The sequence below is a fragment of the Myotis myotis genome, unplaced genomic scaffold (assembly GCF_014108235.1).
Source record: "Myotis myotis isolate mMyoMyo1 unplaced genomic scaffold, mMyoMyo1.p scaffold_m19_p_4, whole genome shotgun sequence".
In the NCBI taxonomy this organism is placed as follows: Eukaryota; Metazoa; Chordata; class Mammalia; order Chiroptera; family Vespertilionidae; genus Myotis; species Myotis myotis.
The window spans coordinates 119571095-119594064 of NW_023416346.1; the positions used below are offsets into that span (position 1 = coordinate 119571095).

Below are 22970 nucleotides of genomic sequence, written 5' to 3' on the forward strand. Positions count from 1 at the left end.
TGGTGGCAGGTAAGCCGGTCTCCTTTTTTTTTTCTGGCCCACACCATTTTTAACTAATTTTGGATTCTTTGTCATCACCTAATATGACCCAAAATCTTCTCTGGATTATGAAATTAAATGGCTTCAATCAGAAAGCCGGTGGAAGGAGTCAGAACACCAGTGAAATTCCAAATGATCCATAGGAACAGCCCTAATGAGTCATTCACACCCAGCAATCACAGCCCCTGACTCAACCCTATAGGAACGTGTTTCCTCCAAGTTGTCAGGAACTGAGAGACACAAAACCTGTTATGAATCATTCCACAGCCATCAGTGTGGATGGAAGGCCCATCTGTCCTGCTATGACAAGGAAGGTTGCTTTAAAAAGAGAACTTGGAACAAGAATGGAAATCTCCAAAACATAATGGAAAATGCTTTTCTTTTTCCTACAGGCTCACTCTTCACTTTCTCTACACCCTTCAAAAATGTTTGGGTGTATCTGAACTATCTTCTGTACTCACCCAAGATTACCATTGGTTTACTTTTTTTTTTTTTTATCCTCATCCAAGGATACTTTTTCCATTGATTCTTTTAGAGAGAGCAGATGGAGGGGGAAAGAGAAAGAGAGAAACATCGGTGTGAGAAAGACACATTCCTTGGTTGCCTCCCACACGTGCCCCAACTGGCGCTGGGGCATCGAGCCTGCAACCAAGGTATGTGCCTTTGATCAGAATCGAACCCATGACCCTTCAGTCCGCAGGCCAATGTTCTAACCACTGAGAAAACCCGGCTAGGGCTAGTTTAAACTTAATTATGCAGAGAATTCTTTGTTGGGCATAAAAGAAAGTTCCCAAACCAAAGATGTTAATTGCTCTATTGCTCTGGCTGGTGTGGCTCAATGGTTGATCATCAATCTATGAACCAGGAGGTCACAGTTCGATTCCTGGTCAGGGCACATACCTGGGTTGCAGGCTCCATCCCCAGTAGGGGCTGTGCAAGAGGCAGTTGATTAATGATGCTCTCTCATCATTGTTGTGTCTATCTGTCTCTCCCTCCTCCTTCTTCTCCTTCTCTGAAATATATATATATATATATATATATATATATATATATATATATATATATATATATTAAAGATGTTAACTGGAATAATCTGAAGCTCTTCAATAAGGCTAGATGCCACTACCACCCTCTCTGGAAGAGTATGGAGTCACTGTCCTCCAACCACTAACCAAGCAATTATAAAATAGATACTAGGCATGTCCTTATATGTACAATGTACTGATTACAGAGTGAAATTATTAGATGTTGCCCTTTGAGAGACAATCCTGAAGGCATCTAGAAGATTCCGAGGAAGCACTGTAGCACTGTACTTAAATTTCCCAGGAAGAAAGACCCAGAACCAAGAGACCAATACTGGCTTTTGTTTCTTATCTAAGACTATCCTCTCAGATAAACCAAGCATGCAAAGCTAGAAAGTATTGCTCTGGGTATTCAGATGACTACAAGGCAGCTATATTTTAACAGGGAGGAAAGACCAAGGGAGCACAAAGCCTATGTGACTAAGTAAGGACTAATGGGAATACAGGAAGAATTGTCCAGAAGGAGAAGAACCAAAAGGGTCTCTGGCCCTGGGAAGATACCCAGGAAAGGATGTTGGAGATATCACAGACATGAAAGAAAGGGGTCCCTCTATTAAATGTTGCCTTGAGCCAGCCGGGTTCTCGAGTCTACATGTAAATCTTTGTGTGGATGTAGATGTGATCATAATTTGCTGCTAATTCATAAGTTTTGGAGATTTCATATGGCTTTCCAATAGTACTCCAAACTTAAAGGAGAAAGAAGTGTTGTTTAAAAATGGTAACTCTCAAAGAGTAATCATTTCTTTAGTTTATGGCATATTCTGCTCTTTTCTTTTGCTTAAATGTCTTCAGGGAACATAGTATATTCTATATTATGCATTATTAGGAAAGCATATCCTTTTTAAAATTCTGAATATATGCCAGCATAGAGAAAAACAGAGACTGCGCATTGCATAATCCTTGAAACAGTATAAAGGAACCAGTCAGCCAAGCTCCAGATTCCTAACTCACTGAATCCTCATTTGGCAGCATGTATAATCATCCTCAGAGCAGAGCTCACACCTCCAGGGAGAGCATCAAGATGGTGAATAAAGAAATGACAAAGGGAAGAAGCTATAAAGGAATTCCTATAATTATTGTGGCAACTACAGCAATTGTGATCTAAATGCACAACTAACTTCATTGAAATGACAAAGTCACTTTTTATCATTCTATCCCATTGCAATGGGAACAATTATTTATTTATTGCAAGCTATCACTGCAAGACATGGGGGAAAGTTTACAATCAGCAATCATACTTCATTGGATAATCGTCAAGCTATGATGATGCCACTATGCAAAAATAATAGCAACAATTAACATCCACATAGTCAACATTATCATAAAAGCAGCAGCTTATAAAATGAACCAGTACTTACCATTATTATCAAATCCATGTGTAAATTCGTGTCCAACAATTACTCCTATAGCACCATAACTCAAAGACCTACAACATAAATATATAATTTGGAGAAAATTACAAGCATGAATCTCAGAGCATAATCCTTTAATTTTTTTCAATGAAAAGCAAAGATAATTTGCTTTCTAGTACCCATGTTAATAATAATCAAAAAATTTAAAAAAAAAATATCCAGCCCTAACTGGTTCGGCTCAGTGGATAGAGCGTCGGCCTGCAGACTGAAAGGTCCCAGGTTCGATTCCGGTCAAGGGCATGTACCTTGGTTGCAGGCACATCCCCACTTGGGGGTGTGCAGAAGGCAGCTGATCGATGTTTCTCTCTCATCGATGTTTCTAACTCTCTACCCCTTTCCCTTCCTCTCTGTAAAAAATCAATAAAATGTATTTTTTAAAAAAATCCAAATGTGCCCTTCTCATTAAAATAGACAAAGAAAATATAAATTCTAACATTATCATTATGACCATGTATGGGGCTTATTTCTCCTACCCTATGAAATTAGGGGTGTGAAAGAAATGGTTTCTAAAGTCCCTTCCAGCCCTAATGTTTTTATTATTCTATATCAGCTCTAGCTGTAGTTTATATTTATAAACACCCAAAGCAGTAGCAGGGTTTGAAAAGATCCTGTCAGTCAACATACCATTTATTTTTTATCTGAGAACCTGTTGAAAAATCGCTACAGACTTAGAAGTTAAATTGTTTTTCAAATGTAGTCATAAAAAAGGAATAGAGCAGAGATTAAAAGGGATCAGCCTGCTGTCAAGGTAGTCACGTTTCTCTGCTTTTGTGACAGACACGCTCACAACTGAATGACAAAGACTGTGAAGGCTTAACCAGATTTGGAAAAGTCATTTTATCATTTCTCTTCACCTCTGAAGATGCATGTGGTAGATTACCTACAAGGGTGACCACTAACAATTCCACACACCCTGAATGCATGTGCCACCTCTCCCAACAAGAGGCAACGACTTCCTTTCCCTTAAATCTGGATAAACCTCCGGATTTGCTATGATCAAAAGAAGGCAACAGAAGGGGCCGGATGTGGCTTCTGGACCTACACTTTGACAGGCCTTAATGCTTAAAAATTTCCTACCTCGGAAGTCAATTCCATGTAAAGAAGGTAGACTAATCAGCTGGACACAAAGAGGCCAAGCAAGGCAAGCAAGAGACACCAAAAGTTGTCAGACTTCTAATGGAAGAGAGACCTAGCTAGGCCCCAGCCATTCAAGCCAGTCCAACTGGGACAGCAGACATGTGAAAGTCACCTTAGATCCCCTGGTCCCAGTTAAGTTGCCAGCCAACGAACACCACACAGAACAGAGACAAGCGTCTTGGCTGAATCTTGCCTGAACTGTGGATTCATATGCCAGTAGTGGTTGTTCAATGGAGCTTTGTTACATGGCAATATAACTGAAACAGAAGCATGTTAATGATGTATGAAGTAATCAATAAGGGGGCTTCCACTCATGTGTGTCTGGGATCTTCTCTCTCAGCTTTAAGTTCTATGAAGGTCAAACCTGTATCTACTTGATCACTGCTAAATTCTCTGTACCTAGTACACAGTAAGAAAGTAACAACGATTTAACTAACAGATTAACTTTACCGTTTCATGCAAGTGACAGATTGATATGTACCTTCTTCTAGTTATTTAATGTATGGATAAGGATTATAAACAACTTAAAATCCTTGTTATGAGGATACGTCCTGAGATTTGCAATTATGCTAAAAATACCAGTATTTCACAGTTACTTCCTGACATGCACCATCAAAGTAACCCGGCAAATAGACAGGACCAGTAAGTGGAAGGAACGAGAATTTTTGAAGCAACATGTTATTACAGGACATAATGATCCTTAACATGCTAATTGTTTGTCTCAACTATACCCAAGGAAGTGCTGCAAGATTTAATTTTTCCCCTTGGTGGCAATTCTTTCCTTTGTTATTTCTTTCCTGCAAGGTAATTTGCATTTGAAAAAATGCTTCCTACTGTTTTTCCATCATTGCAAACCTTCATTAAAGAAATAAGAGTAAAATTATGCATTTCAATCATAGAGCTATCATAGCAGTGTGGGACAAACTTGTAATTTTACATAGTGCTAATTTTTGCAGCAGTAGCTATCACTGTGCAGCCTGTAACATTTCGTTTTTCCAGACCTCTCAGCCCTGACAATCATATTCGATTCTCTACAAGCCTTGGTCAGTGCTGTTGAATTTAAGAGATGAACAATGGACGTTTACCGGAACTGTTCTACAATAAATGTCCCTTCAGAGAGACTGCTCCAATAAGCTTCCTACTTGCAAAGGGTAATAGAGAATTCAGAAAATGATTGAATCATTGTAAGTTCTGATTCTCAGCCAAATAATTGCAATCCTTTGGACAAGAGACAAAGAAGTAATTTTAGATGACTAAGCCTTACAATGATAATGGCTCATCATACTAAATTCACATATTCCATGTTATCAATGGACATTATTTAAATTAGCATATCATAAAAATAAATAAATAAATAAATAATAAATACATAAAACTGTGCCTTTTAACAATACAACTGGCTGGCCAGAACAAGAAGACTCCTGCAGAGAAAATCTAGCCTTCCAAAAATAAAATGGGAAAGATGAAATGTTTCCACCTACTCAGTTTCTCTTTTGTTCTTACTACCCAATGGATTTAACAAATGCACAGGGTTTGCTGTCAACAGGGAATCAATCATACTGCTGTCTGGAGCAACCATTATCTCAAGCAGTCATCAAGTAAGGGCTACTCTATGCCTGAAATGTGAATTCATAAAAATCTCAGAGTTAGAAGTGTCTTTAAGGTCATCTAACTCTACTCCTTAGCTGAAGTAGGGCCCTCCTCTACAAAAACCAGTTCAAAAGGTCCTAAGACTTCTCCTTGGGCACTTTCAATAACCAGGAGCTCCCCCCACTTCTGAGGTGGCCCATTCTCTCATCAGTGGTTGTAAATAAAATAGATCTCGCCATAGCCGGTTTGGCTCAGTGGATAGAGCCTTGGCCTGAGGACTGAAGGGTCCCGGGTTTGATTCTGGTCAAAGGCATATGCCGGGGTTGCAGGCTTAATCCCCAGTGAGGGGCATGCAGGAGGCAGCTGATCAATGATTCTCTCTCATCACTGATGTTTCTATCTCTCTCTCCCTCTCTGAAATCAATAAAAAAATATTTATAAAGAATAAAATAATGGTCACAGAGGCAGAGCTGCCTCGAACAGATTGTCAAAATGCAGCGGGAAGGCCGGGGAAAGTTGGGGGGCAGGAGGGAGGGGTATAAGAGATCAACCAAAGGACTTGTATGCATGCATATATGCATAACCAATGGACATGGGATGCTGGGGGGTGGGGGAGGCCAGGGGATAGTCAAGGGCGGGAGGAAAAAAAAAGACACATATATAATACCCTTTGTAATACTTTAAGCAATAAAAAAAAGAATAAAATAAAACAGATCTCCCTATTGTTAAAATGGAATCTCTTTCCTATGTCTTATATCCATTGGGTGGAATCTCTTGCTGAACACTCTCTGACCCCCCAACCCAAATATAGTAAATCATTCTGCTACCTTAACTTTCTTTCAAAAATACAAAGTTATGAGGTTCTTCCTCAAATGCTCTCTTCTCAAGTTCTTTCAACTATTTTTCTTGTCATGAACCTAGACCAGTGGTCGGCAAACTGCGGCCCCTTGAGTGTGGCTCTTCCACAAAATACCACATGCAGGCGCTCACGTACAATGCGATTGAAACTTCGTGGCCACACTCAAGGGGCCAAAGAGCCGCATGTGGCTCGCAAGCCTCAGTTTGCCGACCACTGACCTAGACCAACATTTCCCAAAACATAGGAAAAGAGGGATTTTAGGAACCTCTAGGTTAAACATATTTAAATAAGTTTCTTTCTTACCTGCCTGAGGACTGGGGGGTCCCGGGTTCAATTCCAGTCAAGGACACATACCTTGGTTACAGGTTCTTCCCAGGCCCGGACCCTGGTTGGGGCTCATACAGGAGACAACCAATCGATGTGTTTCTCTCACATCAATGTTTCTCTGTGTCTTTCCCTCTCTCTTCCACGCTCCCTAAAAATCAATGGAAAAATTTCCTCGGATGAGGATTAACAAAAAATAAAAATAAATAAATAAGTTTCCTTCATAGAGTTTCTTAGGAATTTTTATGCTGCTAAGTATTGTGGTTCTCCAAAACAAAGGGAAGAGGAGGATGACTTACCTCTATTACTACTTCATGGAACACACACTTTGGAATATGTTATCTTAGGCCATTTACAATCCTGATTCTCTCCTCTGGAAACAATTCAGCCTATCAATGCCCCCATCATTATACCCAACACTCAGGGGAGGGCTAAGCTGACCAGTGTGGGCAGAAAGGATAAGCACTAGCTGGTTCTGAAGGCTATCTGTCCAGAACAGATGCATGTATGGGAATCCATCTCACTGGACTTTGATTCCCATGTGTCCAGCATCTCCATATTTCCAATGCTTATCTTAATAGAGGAGGGATGGTTTCAGTGCAGACACAGAACTCTTTAGGAAAAAAAATGCAAATCTCTCTTCCACTGAAGTCTCAAATATGGCTCAGCAAACCAAATGTTGAACTAATCAACACTATTATTATTTTCTAAGTTCTTATTATTTTAATTTTTATATTAAAAATCATCTCACAGACCCAATAAACAATTTCATCAAATCGATAACTTCAAAACTGAACCAGACTATTTCCAAGTCTCCAGGTATATAACCACAATAACAGAAGATCAGTTAAATTGCTAGTGATGAGCAGATTCATAGAATTCTAGAACTTTTTTAGTTTGAAGGGAGCTTAAAGAATATTTAGCCTAAACCTCTAATTTTATATAAATATATATTTTTTTCCTAATCTTAACAATAGGGAAAATTGATTCCAAATATCTGAACACTAATGAAAACTATGCAGCTGAGGCCTAGGATGATATTAATGCATTTGGGCGATACAAACCACTTTCATTTTCATTTATGCTAACAACTCTGCTTTCCTACCATAGGCTTTACTGTTGCCTGCTCCTGTCCACTCAGCACTCACCATTTCCAAGCATAATAATCCAACATCTTCCAACTGGCAGCACCTGAAGCTACAGATGCTCCTCCATTTACAATAGGGTTACATCCCAATAAACCCATTGTAAGTGGAAAATAACTTAAGTTGAAATGCATTCAATACACCTAACCTACGGAACATCATAGGTTAGCTTAGCCTACTTTAACTGTGCTCAGAGCAATTACAGTAGTCTACAGTTGGGCAAAATCATCTGACACAATGACTACACCGCAGAGTATCAGTTGTTCAGCTTCATGATCACTTGGCTGACTGGGAGCTGCAGCTCACTACTGCATCCAGCATCACGAGTATCATACCACATAACACTAGCCCGGGAAGAGGTCAAAATTTCCACCAAATGTGTATTGCTTTTGCACCATTGTAAAGTAGACAAATCTTAAGTTAAAGCATCATAAGTGGGGGACAGTACATAGTGGCTTGCAGACTTTTCCCGCCACCAAAGCCCTCTTGGCCTAGGCTGGGGAATGCCAGAAGTTAATACAACTGGTGGAAGCCCTCAAGCAAGGATGGAAGGTGAATTGTAGGATAAATACTCTAGCTCCCTTGCCCTCGAGACAGGATCACATTGAAGCATATTCTACAGCTCTGCAGCAAGACTGTTGTCCACAGTGATAACAGGCTTTGTAACAGACGTGTCATAGGCAGAAGAGTGGCCCCCAAAAGATGTCCACATGCTAACTCCCAGAACCTGTGAATATGCTATTACATGGCAAGGGGGAATTAACACTGTTAATCAGGTGAGCTTAAAATAGGGAGATGATCCTGGATTAAAGAGGACAGTGGAAAGAAGATGTGACTATGTATGAATGGTCAAAGAGATGCAACTTCGCAAGTTTGAAAGATGGAGGAAGAGGGCCATGAGCCAAAGAATGTGGACCACCTCTAAAAGCTAGAAAAGTCAAAAAAAAAAAAAATAGGTTCTTTCCCAGAGCTTTCAGAAAGGAATGCGGCCCTGCCCATATCTTGTGTTTAGCCCAGAGACCCAGGTTAGACTTCTAACCTATAGAACTATAAGCAAATAAATTTACATTGTTTTAAGCCAAGTTTGTGATAATTCATTATGGCAGCCATAGAAAACTCCTACAATACAATTTATTGCTTCCTTCCCTCCTTGTCTCATTTCCCCACTCTCCTGCTAGTGTTTCCTGGCATCACCTCCCAAAAGAACTATGTTCACTTGAATCCTTGTCATAGGGTATGCTTTTGGGGAAGCCCAAATCAAAACATTGCCACCATATTTAATCATATTTAAATTGCCATTTATCCAAACCAAAATACAAGAGACTGGACGTCTAAAATCAAGACTAAATTTTCTGTGCACTAAAGCAAGCAAAAGCACATAATGAAAGTGGTGATATTATTGACAATGAATATTATCAGAATTCCCAATATGTATAGAAACTCTGCATTACATAAGTCTACAATCTTTTGGCATTAATGGCCTTTAAACTGATATACATAACTCCAGACAAGCCAATTTTAAAACTATTGCATAGCTACTCAGATTATATTTCTAAAGACAAATCTGATTACTTGCTCAAAAATGTCAATATTTTCTATTGGCTATTTATGTCCAGGCTCTTTACCCGGCATTCTGAGCCCTCCAATTCAAACATCAACCCTCTTTTCTTGACTTCTTTTCCACTGCTTCCCTTCATATACCATTTAAAATAGTCAAACTAAACTCTTTGCTATTCTATCATCACATTTCTTTCCTTTTCTCACATTGTTTCTTCTATCTGGAATGTGGTTTGTTTGTTTGTCTGTCTGTCTGTTTGTTTGTTTGTTAATCTTCACCCAAGGATATTCTCTCCATTGCTTTTTAGAGAGAGAGCAGGGAGGGAGAGAAACATCACACATCAATTGGTCGCCTCCCACATGCACCCCAACCAGGGCCTAGAATGGAACCTGCAACCCAGGTGTGTGCCCTTGACCAGGAATCGAACCAGCAATCCTGTAATACTCAGGCTGAAGCTCCAACCAATGAGCCACACCGGCCAGGGCTGGAATGGTTTTAGACCCATCACCATCAACTCAAATCCCAACAATCCTTCAAGGTCCAAATATTTGTAGTATGAGTCAATGCACAAGTGAATAAATGCATAAAAACTAAAACTACCTGTATATTAATTGGCTTTTCTGTGCAGGCAGACATACGCCCTGGTAACAAGAATCAGAAAACAAATACCTAAAATGGTGAGAGTGGGTCCAGCCCATGCCAGGTTCCATGTCCTCTTTTTGCTGAACAACTACTGACTTTGTTTCTTGTTTTTTTTTGTTTTTTTAAACTTCTATGTTCTGCCAAAGCAGCATGTTCTTCCTTATTTGTCAATAACTGGTTTCTTTACTCATTTACTTACCTCGGATATTCTGTTCCCCAGAAGAAAGGCTTCTGGAGCTCTCCTGCTGGAAATCCTGGGAGAAAGACAAACAAACAAAAGTATAAGGGATATAGAGATTGATTTGATGATAAGTACCTGGTTCCAGCTTTAGCCTCAACGTTTCAAAGGCCCATATGAAAGGTACTCCTCGGGGAGCTGGGAACCCTCTAGGTCAGGAGGCCCAACTGTCTTGTCTCTAAGATGATATTAATTCAACTGAATTTGAATTAGGTACATTACATCAATTTCTCTTTTATCATTTTCATATGATTTCTTTTTTAAATTTACCTTTATTGGTAAAAGTATTACAGATGTCCCCTTTTTTTCCCTAGTGACCCCCCTCCACCTGTCACCCAACCCCTGCCCCTGGTCTTCACCACACTATTGTCTGTGTCCAACGGTTATGCATACATGCATGAGTTCTTTGGTTAATCTCTCCCACCCACCCTCTGCCTTTCCTCTGAGGTTCGACAGTCTGTTTCATGCTCCTATGTCTCAGGATCTATTTTACTCATTAGTTTATTTATTTATTTTTAAAAAATCTTTATTACTAAAAGTATTACATATGTCCCCTTTTTCCCCCATTGACAGCTCCCAGCCTGCCCCCACCTTTCACCCCAGGCCTTCACCCCCCCTATTGTCTGTGTCTGTAGGTTATACATATATGTATACAAGTTCATTGGTTGATCTCTTTCCACCTACATACCCTCCCCTGCCTTCCCTCTGAGGTTTGAGAGTCTGTTCCATGCTTCTATGTCTCTGGATCTATTTTTGTTCAGTTTATTTTGTTCATTAGATTCCACATATGAGTAAGATCATGTGATACTTGTCTTTCTCTGACTGGCTTATTTTTCTTAGCATAATACTCTCCAGGTCCCTCTATGCTGTCTCAAAGGGTAAGAGATGCCTCTGCACAGCAAAAGAAACTATCATCAGAATGAAAAGGGAGCCCACTGTATGGCAGAACATATTTGGCAATGATACATCTGATAAGAGGTTAATTTCCAAAATATATAGAGAACTCATACAACTTAACAAAAGGAAGACAAACAATCCAATTTAAAAATGGGCAAAAGAACTAAATAGACACCTTCCAAGAGGACATACAGATGGCAAGAGACATAGGAAAAAATGTTCAACGTCACTAATCATCAGAGAGATGCAAATCAAAACGATAAAGTATCATCTCACTCCTGTCAGAATGACTACCATCAACAAATCAACAAACAAGTGTTGGTGAGGAGAAAAAGAAACCCTAGTACACTGCTGGTGGGAATGCAGACTGGTACAACCACTATGGAAAAACAGTATGGAGTTTCCCCATTACATCAATTTCAAAGAAACCATTTTGCATACATATACTATTTGCATGTCTAGCCTGCTATGAACTAGAGTCCTTCATACTCAGAGTGTGCAGGAGGCTTCCAGCTATCCAGCAGCTTCCCCTAATACAAGAAGGACCACCTTTATGAACACTCACCCTGTGCAGTCATACAGGCCCTCCCATGCAGAAGGACCCTGAACTTGGTTTAATGCTCTGCTGTCACTGTCTTGAAACTCTTAATAATTTATCTCTGAATGTGATTTTGTAAAGGGCGTCCAAGGGGACAAGGAAGTATGTGTGTGAGCAAAGGAGTCATGCACGATTTGCGAGCCCATGGTTCCTAGATGCCTCACTTGCATAAAGTATTCATGATACTCCCCAGAGCACAGAACTCCTGTAGACCCACAATGTGTGGGAGTTCAGCAAGATGCAAAGTGAGTCTAAGGTAAGCATGTTACATCTAGGGCTGAGTAGGTGGGGGCTCCGACAGCTCCCAGAGGCCTCTTTCCATTAGAACCAGAATGTGCTTTGATCACTAACAGGCAGTAATGGCATTCTCAGAAACAAGAATGATTAAGGTAACCTGTCATGCTCTTTCTTACTATATTAGCCAACCACAAACACCAAAAATGATGACATAGAAGGAAAGGGAAAGATAAGGCGACCCACGGTTTCTTTTCCTTTCAGTCCTTTCTTACTCATCAGTAAATGAAAGGTAGAGAGAGTTGATAGAATGTGCGTGCATTAAAAAGTGAAGTAAAAACAGCTGAGTTAGTTTTGTGCAGTGTTATGGTAAGAACAAAATACATATGCATGTACCAGCTACAAAATACAAATTGAATAATTTAGGTGATTCCACATACAAGTTAAAAGTTCTTATATTTGCATTTAAAACTGGCATTGCACAATATAAAGATGAACAGTAAAATTATGCTGAAGATTTAAAATTTTAATTTTCCTCACAACAGCACTAAATAGCAAGTTAAAAAAAAAAATGACAAGTCTAGAGAACAAGAGGCCACAGAAGGCAGGAAAAAGCTTTATATTTTGGCACCTTTAACGGTACTTTTTCCTGCTTTCTGAACAGGGGGAGCCCATATTTTTATTTTGCACTGGGCCCTGCAAAGTATGTAGCTGGCTCCAGGTGCAGATGAGTGGGAGAAATGCTTTGCTTTGCCATTGCAGCTCACTACTAAATTTAGCACCCCAAGTTGATCCCAGGAGCTGCACTTACAAGTCATCACAACAGGGAATACAAAGAATAGTAACGAAAAGAGAAAGAGAGATATGCCTCCTTCGATGTCCTTGCCTCCTCCAGAGCCACTGTTCAAAGCCCCTTGAGACTGAAAGCTCTTTTATAAGATAAAATGCTTTCTCTTCTCTCTGTCCCTCTCAACATTCTTGCTACCTCCTCTCCATGGCAGCAGACTATGAGAAATGAGGGTAGGAAATCAAGTCCTTTTTTAAAAAATATATTTTTATTGATTTCAGAGAGGAAGGGGGAAGGAGAGAGATAGAAACATCAATGATGAGAGGGGATCATCGATCGGCTGCCTCTTGCACACCCTCCACTGGGGATTGAGCCCGCAACCCGGGCATGTGCCCTGACTGGGAATTGAACCATAACCTCCTGGTTCATAGGTCAGTACTCAACCACTGATCCAAGCTGGCCGGGATCAAGTTCTTAATTTAGAAATGAAATGTTAATTTTATGTAACTTGTAGGTATGTAAAGTCTTTATATCTTCTTAATAATGCCATAGTTTGAGATTTCAAGGTGCAAAACACTAATTGCAAAACAGAGATGGTTCCAGCTAGCAGTTCTCTCTTCCTGTTGCTTTCTGACTTTGAAGGGTAACATCATATTAACCTTCATAATCTCTACATTTCCTTTCATATCTTTTACATCTTTGTATCAATAGTCCATCTTTTCTGCTGGTGTTTACTTTTAGTAACTCATTCTGATTTCCATATGTACAAACCACAGTTTTTATAAGAAAATTCCATCTCACAAAATCTATGATCAAAGCAATGCTATTTCCTAATAAGAACAATGATCATAAGTGAATGTGATTTAATTATTAAATCATTCTGGCTTTCCTGCTTGGAAATGTGCCCAGCTGGAAGCATTTAGCCCACTGCCAATCTCTTTACAGGAAAACATCTAACACTCCATGAGCCTCCATTTTTCCACTTTAGCTGTTAGATAGAGGCCCCAGACTCACAGGTGGTGGCCATCACACCCCCCTGATCAGCTGTATCTTTCCAGCTTGTGGGGGCCATGGAACCCAATACTGGTCAACAGAAGAATCTGATGCCCTTACAGCTGTTCTGCTGAAGTGAATGGATTAACAGTTTAAGCGGCATTTTTGGAGATTTTCACTGGCAAGAATGATAGATTGAATCCCAACAGGGCCAACTCAATATCTTATCTCATAACTGGGTAAGTTGTATTTAGCAAAGGTAGAAGTAAAAGATCTATAATAATAAAAGCATAATATGCAAATCAACCAAATGGCTGAACAGCGGAATGACCATCCGGACAACTTTCCGGACAAAGCCGGGGCTGCGAAGGCCTACTCTTGCACGAATTTCTTGCACTGGGCCTCTAGTAATTAAATAAAAGGAAAGGGAATTCTTTCTCTTGCCCCTTTTAATAGGCTTTTCTTATGTTTTCTTGCATCTCCATTGCATTTCCTTTCTTCCCCATTTCAGCACTGCCTCACCACATTTCACACATTTAAGCCTCCTCCTTTTTCTATCAGTGTATTTGTGGGAGGCATTCCTCACAGTGTAAATGTGTACACACATCCACACACATATATGTGTATGAATATGAGAGAGATGAAATAGGGAGGGAGATGAAAGAGAAATTTAACTATTGGGTTGGCACAAATTAATAAATTTAATAATAAGCAATATTGGCCAGGGTGTAGGAAGTGTGTTGGTGGGAGTGAAATTGTTGCAAGCATTTGGAGAGCAATTTAGTCATCTCTTAATGCGTTAAATACCATTTAAAAAATTAGTAACTATAGAGCAGGAATGGGAAAATCCAGCCCTCGGGCCATATAAGGCCCATGAAATCATTTGGTCTGGCCCTGTGAAGGCATTAGGGGTGAATTAATGAAATGTTTGACCAAATATAGCAGGCTAATTTTTAAGTGGATCATTTTGTATGGCCCGTCAGGATGTTATAAATATCCAAATGGCACTTGGTAGAAAAAAGGTTCCCCACCCCTGCTTTAGGAAAAGCATGAAGAGATGTTATTAAGTAAAGAAGATAAGTGAAAAAAATAACACTCAGTCATGTATGGGGTCCTTTTATGTGTAGCACATATAAATGCACACAGTCAGTTCTGCTATAACACTCATACTGAAAAGGCAAATTTGTTCCACCATGTCTGATATATTAGGGGGGAAACTGGGGCATAACTCCAATTTCACATCTGCTTATGTGCCATTTCCTTCACAAGAAATGCTAGATGAAGGCAGAAAACTGCACCCAAATGAACCGCATAGGAATACACAAAATGCACACATCCCAACATGGATGGACCAGCTACCTCCATTCACTGTGCGTTAGAAGCCACACCCACTCACATCTCATATTAAAACTGTCCTTCCAATTTCAGATAACCCTCCTTCTACCACTATACAATAACTCACAAGCTGCAAGTCCTCCAGCGCCCACTTCCACAAGCAAACTTCAGGTCTTTCCTAGGGAAAGTGCCATACTTACTGCAGCATCTATGTATTTACCCATTTAACATGTGCAAAACTGTGCTGTTATTTTTATTAGGCTCCTAGCTTTTTTGTGTGTCGCCGACAAAGTTTTTGATTGTTGTATCCCTAACCCCTTTTTCCCATAACTCTTGTGGATTTTATTGTATAATTTTGCACTGCATAGTGATGTTTAGGAACACATGTCACATTATAACAGAACTGACTGTATATGTACACACATATATCTTACATATCTATGTGCATATTGCTGGGCCCCACCCTCAGAGTTTCTGAATCAGTAGGTCCAGAGAGGAAGACAAGAATTTGCATCTCGCCCTGACTGGTTTGGCTCAGTGGACAGAGCGTCGGCCTGCGGACTGAAGGGTCCCAGGTTCAATTCCGGTCAAGGACATGTACCTTGGTTGTGGGCACATCCCCAGTAGGGAGTGTGCAGGAGGCAGCTGATCAATGTTTCTCTCTCATCGATGTTTCTAACTCTCTCTCCCTCTCTCTTCCTCTCTGTAAAAAATCAATAAAATATATTTTTTAAAAGAAAAGAATTTGCATCTCTAACAACTCCTTCACGATGCTGATGCTGCTGGTCCAGAGACTATACTTCAAGAACCACGGCCCAATGTGCACTGTGGAGTCATGGCTAAGCCTGCACATTGCTGTGTTGCTGTAATTGAGAAAAGTGTATAACAAAATAAATGTCCATCAGGAGGGGAATGACAATTATGTATAACCACATTATGGATTGCTATGCAGCAAATGAAAAGAAAGACACAGGGTTCAATAGTCTAGCATGGAAAAAATCCAAGACATATTGTTGGAATAAAGCAAGGCACATATATATAAATATCATTTATATATTTTAAATAAATATCCTATCAGTATGAATATACAGGTGGGGCAAAGGTAGGTTTACAGTTGTGAGTATCTGAAAGAGTTTATTCCTGTATTATATATTAATTATTGTATTATCGGCCATATGAACAGCTGTAAACCTACTTTTGCTCCACCCTGTATGCAAGTAAGTGCACCTAAAAGATCTGTAAAATACATGTCAAAGTGATCATAATGGCTACCTATGCCCAGACCTATTAAGCCACAATTTCTAGGATGGAGCTCTGAGCATCAACATGTTTTAAAAGCTCCCCAGGCAAGTCTAATGTGCAAAATTTTCAGAATTGTTGGTCTAGTAAAAACAGGGAATTGCTTATAGTTAACTTAGCTGATGTATGTAAATCAGCCCTCCTGTCTCCTTCTCCTTTCTTAACCACTCCTCAACATCATGCTTGTAACATACAATTAGCTATTTTTATTATAATTTGCAGACTATTCTTTCAAAAATGAGACTTTACATGACTTAAAAATTATGACTGTATAAAAAGACAAAAATAGCTTTAATTGCACCTGCCTTGGAATATCGAGGATTAATGCTCACTCTAAGAAAGAATGATTATTACATCTTATCCAGGATTAGTTCTTGCAATCAGATAAACTGGATACCATTCTTCTAGAATCTAGGGGGCCATCAGTTGGGACATGAAAATCGCTGCAATTACAAAGCACTTTTGGTTATGTTTTTTGCTATATGGGGGTTTCATTATCATCACTCTAAGATTAATAGTGGCTTTTTTTTTTCATTTGGCACCTTGCAGTAGTTTGGTGAATACCAACCTTCTCCTTTCCAGAAAGTATCCAGTTCTAACAGCTGTGACTCATATCAAGGGATTCAGCAAGATGCCTTAGCCATCTGCTGGCTTCCTGCAGGTAACCTCCTGTCACCACATCTATCAGCCTAGAACTGACAAGCAGAAAGCAGCTTCTAAAATCTGCCTTCCATCTTGAAACCTTCTCTTCTGTCCCTTCTATTCTTTTTCTGCCATAATTACCTTTGGGCTGCAACAAAGAGAACCTCATCTTCTTTCCCAGGGTTACTAACCACTCTGTTTGCCCAGGACTGAAGGGGCTCCTGGGATGTGGCATTTCAGTGCTAAAATTGGGACAGTCCCAGGCAAACCAGAATTATTTAGTTCCTCTCCCTTTACCCAAACAAGCTGTACCTCTTTTGAATTTGCTGCATTTTTATAGCTCAGTGCTTCTCAAACTTGATCATCTAGCAGAACTTTGATAGTTAAAATATTAAAACATGAATTACTGGGCCCACCCCTTAAGTTTCAGATTTGGTAGTTCAGGGGTAGGGCCAGGTAATGCTCATTTATCACAAGTAATGCTGATACTGCTGACCCAGGGACCACACTTTGAGAACTGTTGCTATAGTTCAACACCTGACAGAGAAAACAAAAAAAGTTCCTCCTACTTGAAGCTCAGTATCTCATATTCTACTCATATTTCAACAATTCCTTTCATACACATAATCGCTGTCCTAGGTATTCAAAACTGACACTAGAGGCAGTGATGTCCAGCCTAGGCCTGCGAAAGCAGCAGATTCTCAATAAATACTTGGGTAGGTTCATGATTTGTATCTGGGTATGAGATAATGGTCTCAAGAATAAAAATATGACTAACATTTTCTCCCATATCAATTAGACCAAAAAACTGAGTCTCTTTATCCATCTCCTTCAATAATATCTTTATGATGTATATTTGGTAAAAGAAATCCATCTCTCCTATTGTTAGAGGAAATATAAACTGGTACTGATACCACTGTAATTAGCTAGTTATTAATAACTAGTGGTCTGGTACATGAATTTGTGCACATTGAAAGGAAATTAATTAGAAGAAATATTTTAATATCGCTATTTGCCCTTTCTCTATAATAGAAGTGTCAACCAAATTCACGATCAACAATGACAGATCGAAACACGCGTGCAATTGGCGCCAGCGAGAGCTTTATATGTATCGTGCATGTGCAAGTCAACTTAGCCTTTTACAGATATAGAATAAACTTGTTTACTTAGACCTGCTTTCTGATTTAGTTAAACTTTTTCCAGCCCAGTGAAGCACCCCAACTTCTCTTTCAGGTAACTGTCAGTAACACAGCAGTAAATATCAACATGAAGCAGATTATTATTGTAGATCACACAGGGAGAACAAAGGGTAAAATATTTAACTGCAGCAGTGTTTGACTATATTCTGGGCAGTGAGAAAACCTTAAGTCATTTACAAGGTCCAACATTTCTTACTTCTTATCAGTCAGGTCAAGTTTCTAAGCTTTCTAAATCTCCGTTTTCCGGCTAATGAAAAGAAAATAGTATTCCACCAAGTCTCCTATCTACCTACTCCAGGACTTCTGTGAGGATCAAATGAGATGAGGCATGGGAAAACACTTCACAGACATTTGGTTAAAGTGTAAATTGTTTCCACCTGGCTATAAAACAAGTCATTTTCCTGGACTGAAGAAACTCCAAGGAGGCTAGTTGCTAGGGAGAGGAAGCCAGGCGATGCTATGTGACATCATTACCCAGTGCCCACAGCCACCGTTTTTGGGCTGGGCTGGGCTGTGGATCGCATTTTGTGCCATGGGGTCTCAGCAGCTTCAGCTGCAATTTGGTGGAGTGTCACTCTGGGGTGGTGGCGGGGCCTGTGTCTCACTTGGGGTAAGGTGAGTGTTGCTTTGTGGGCACCAGGTATGCAGTGCTGTTTCTCTGTAAATGGCCAGTGTGCATCACGGCAGCTCCTGCGTTGAGCGTCTGCCCCCTGGTGGTCAGTGCATGTCATAGTGACTGGTAGGACGGACACTTAGCATATTAGCCTTTTAGATAGATAGATAGATGATAGATAGATAGATAGATAGATAGATAGATAGATAGATAGATAGATAGGAAAGGAGCAAAGGGAAGGCCAGACACTGTAGGCCTGTCATGTGGGCAGCTTAATCAGGAAGCTACAACTTTGCACTCCCCAGGGAACCAATGGCCTATTCCCTGCAGGTCACTGCGGGGAGGGGTCCAACAAAGTGGAGATGAATGCATGCACAGATAAATTGGGGTGGCTAGGGCAAGTATTGCCCATTGGTCACACCTGGGAACAGAGATCACTGGCCAGAATAGGTGTGGCCACTGTAAGCACGTGAAAATTTGGGAATACATAATCTCCTAAACAAAGTAGTTCTCTCTTGTGCTCTTGGCTTGCTCTGGGCTTCGTTGCATTCACCCGTGTTTCCTCCATAGCCATGTGGACCTGTAGACCCCACATGCAACGCAATGATGGACTGCTGTGCGGACACACAAGCTAAGCTAGCCTGATACTGGATTGGACTCTGCTCTAACATGGAAAGGAAACTCTGGACACTGGCTCTGATTTTAGCTCTGCTGAAGCCCCAGCTACACTTCTTCTATGGCAGGATAAAGGGGAATGGGACTATCCCATCCTCCCATGTGAATATCAGAAAATTCTTTTTCCCAGGATATCACAAGAAATCCAGTCCCACTAGCACCAGGTGGGGACTAGCACCTCTCTTCTCTGAAAATAGTACCACTTTTCTCAAGAGAAGTCAGGTATACCGTATTTTAAAATCCCTAAACTGGGCATAATGTTTGACTCAGCAATTCCTCCACATCTAGGAATTTGCCCTTTAAAAAAGAGTCTCAGAGTTGCACAAAGACTTATCCACAAAACATTATTTTCTACAATAAATATTAACTACTTTTAAAATAAGGATAAAAGACAACTGATTTTTTTTTCAAGGGCGGATGTGTGAGATTGTAACCATCAAGATAAATTAGTGAGATTGTTCCCTGACTTCCTGTTCCCATCAGTATTGCTCTTTTCCACCTCCCTGATGCTCTCCTCAGTCTGGCTTACATCCAGGTTGCTCATTTCATGTGAGTGACCTACTCACACTGTACCTCTTTAATTGACCCTGACAATCAGGCCATGCTTTCTGCTACCAGCCCTGCAGCAAACCTGCTCAGTCCTCTACTATCTAAAAACAACCAGTGCCCTACAGGTGGCAAATGGGTCCCTCCTGGCATTGGTTCTGGGACTAACCAAATTAACAGGAATGCCATGAGACTGCAGGGCTTTCCACTTGAGAGTACCCTTGTCCTCTGGTGGCACTACCCTGAATGTCAATCTTGGCTGCCTCGTTGGTCAGGCCTCAGAGACAGGGGCTGTATGAGGACTTCCAGAGTCCTCGACTGCATCAGGACAAGAGCGTCTTAAAATAGTTGTAGCAGGTGACCCACAACCTTGCTTCTTGAGTGCCTTCATGACATGGTTGCTGGCTTCCCAAGAGTGACCAAGAGAGCAAAGCAGAAGCCACAATGTCTTTTATGACCTAGCCTCAGAAGTCATCCTCCATCATTTCTATAGTATCCTACTGTTTACAGAGGTCAGACTTATTCAGTGTGGGAGAGGGCTACACTGGGGCATGAATACCAGGAGGTAAGAATCACTGGGGTCTCTATAAATATTAAGTGAATAACTGGAAAAATTACTAAGAGTTGCTCTAAGTGTCAGGATCTCTTCTAGATAATGAGAAGTTTGGATCAGGTGACCATTTCAAGTTTCCTTCCTTCTAGCTTCAAAACTATGAAAGACTATTCCCAAAATGCCCCCCCCCGCAAAAAAAAAAATACAGCAGCAAGTGAATTCAGGAATTTAATTCCACTTTGTGGTTTTAGGCAGAGTCAACGAAGTACGAGAAATTCTCCCAGCTTGAAACATAGTTTTTTCCTTAACAGCAAAATAAATGTTTGATTTCAGGATTAATTCTATAGTTTGATGCTAGCATAAGCCCAGCCTCTGGACAAAGGCTTATTTTCTTTAGCAGAATATCTGTGATTAAACTGAGGAATCCAAATCCCTTGTGTATAACAGCAAAGATAATAACATCATTGGTTTTAGCCCTCAGGCCTTGCCTGTTTACAAGCCAAGGTTTTATTGGCTTAAAATAATTCCTTAATATGATTTGAGTCATATGAAAATAAACTGAAATGAGGCACTTTGCAGATATGCTTTGATATTGAATATATGAAATGGATTTTATTCTAAATACCAATCCATCCATCCTATCTAATAAAAGAGAAACATGGTAATTGGCATATGACCGCTACCCTTCCCATTGGCTAATCAGCAAAATATGCAAATTAACTGCCAGCCAAGATGGCGGCTGGCAGCCAGGCAGCTTGAAACTAACATGAGGCTTGCTTGCTTCAGTGACAGAGGACTCCAATGTTCCCCGCCTGCCTTGCTGGCCTCTGAGCTTGCAGTTTAAGAAACATTGTAACAAATATAGAAGCTAAACAAAACCCCAGAAACCTGCTTTCAGCGAGCCCGGGATCTCAGAGCTGGAGTTATACATTGTTTCGATTATAGAACCGAAACAAACCAGATACCTTCTTTCAGCAGCAGAAGCCTCAGAGCTGGAGCCAGAGCTAAAGCTGGCCCAGAATAAAAAAAAAGAAAAAAAGGAGCAGTTGGGAGCTTCAGTCGGCCTGAAAACAGCCCTCAGCCCCTCAACCAGACTGGCCAGGCACCCCAGTGGGGACCCCCACCCTGAAGGGTGTGTGACTAGCTGCAAACAGCCATCATCCCCTCACCCAGGCTGGCCAGGCACCCCAGTGGGGACTCCCACCCTGATCCAGGACACCCTTCAGGGCAAACCAGCCAGCCCCACCCATGCACCAGGCCTCTATCCTATATAGTAAAAGGGTAATATGCCTCCCAGCACCGGTATCAGCGGAGCCGAGAGGCCTCCCGGCACTGGGATCAGCGTGACAGGGGCAGCACCCAAACCCCCTGATCGCCCTGCGGCTCTGTGTGTGACAGGGGGCGGGGCCACAACCTCCCTATCCGCCCTGCTCTGTTCATGACAGGGGAAGGCGCCCCAACCCCCTGATCAGCCCTGCTCTGTGCCTGATAGGGGGGAGCTCCGCAACCCCCTGATCGCCCTGCAGCTCTGTGTGTGACAGGGTGCGGTGCCTCAACCCCCTGTTCGGCCCTGCTCTGTGGGTGATAGAGGGCGGCACCCCAAACCCCCCCCCCCCATGGGCCCTGCTCTATGTGTGATGGGGTAGAGCCATAACCTCCCCATCAGCCCTGCCCTGAGTGTGACAGTGGCGGCGCCCCAACCCCCTGATCGGCCCTGCTCTGTGGGTGATAGAGGGCGGCGCCCCAACCCCCTGATCCGCCCTGCCCTGAATGTGACAGGGGGTGGTGCCCCAACTCCCCTATCGACCCTACTCTGTGAGTGACAGGGGGGAGCTCTTCAACCCCCTGATTGACCCTGCTCTGTGCGTGACAGGGTACGGAGCCCCAACCCCCCTGATGGGCCCTGCTCTGTGCGTGACAGGGGGCAGCGCCCCAACTCCCTGATTGGTCCTGCTCTGTGCATGACAGGGTACGGAGCCCCAACCCCCTGATGGGCCCTGCTCTGTGCGTGACAGGGGGTGGCGCCGCAACCTCCCCATCGAACCTGCCTTGAGTGTGACAGGGGGCGGTGCCCCAACCCCCCAATCGGCCCTACCCTGAGCGTGACTGAGGGTGGCATCGCAACCTCCCAATCTGCCCTGCTCTGTGCATGACAGGGGAAGGCGCCCCAACTCCCCAATTGGCCCTGCTCTGAGCCCGACCAGGGGCTGCACCTAGGGATTGGGCCTGCCCTCTGCCACCCGGGAGCAGGCCTAAGCCAGCAGGGCGTTATCTCCCGAGGGGTCCCAGACTGCGAGAGGGCACAAGCCGGGCTGAGGGACCCCCCTTCCCCCCGAGTGCACAAATTTTTGTGCACCGGGCCTCTAGTATAAGTATAAATGGAAACCCCAAAGGTGAGCTGTTCACTCTACCACCCTCCAAACAGTTCCAGTACCACCACCTGATTAGATCCAAGTTTAAAAGCTGGGTCAGAACACTCGTCAAGTCTCCTGGCTCCCATCCTCCAACAGTGCTCTACAATAGGGGTGGGCAAACTACAGTGTATGTAAATAGTTTTACTGAACACAGCATGC

General features: G+C 41.8%; 1 protein-coding gene across 1 annotated transcript in view; it reads right to left on the reverse strand.

Annotated features, from left to right (window-relative positions):
* The window catches only part of PHEX (phosphate regulating endopeptidase homolog X-linked), a 200880-nt gene that overhangs the window by 19263 nt on the left and 158647 nt on the right, over window positions 1-22970 (reverse strand). The window contains exons 16-17 of the mRNA XM_036305892.1: window positions 9988-10042; window positions 2480-2547 (exon numbers count right to left, since the gene is read on the reverse strand). Coding sequence (XP_036161785.1) covers window positions 2480-2547; window positions 9988-10042 — 123 coding nt within the window. The remainder of the gene's footprint in view (window positions 1-2479; window positions 2548-9987; window positions 10043-22970) is intronic.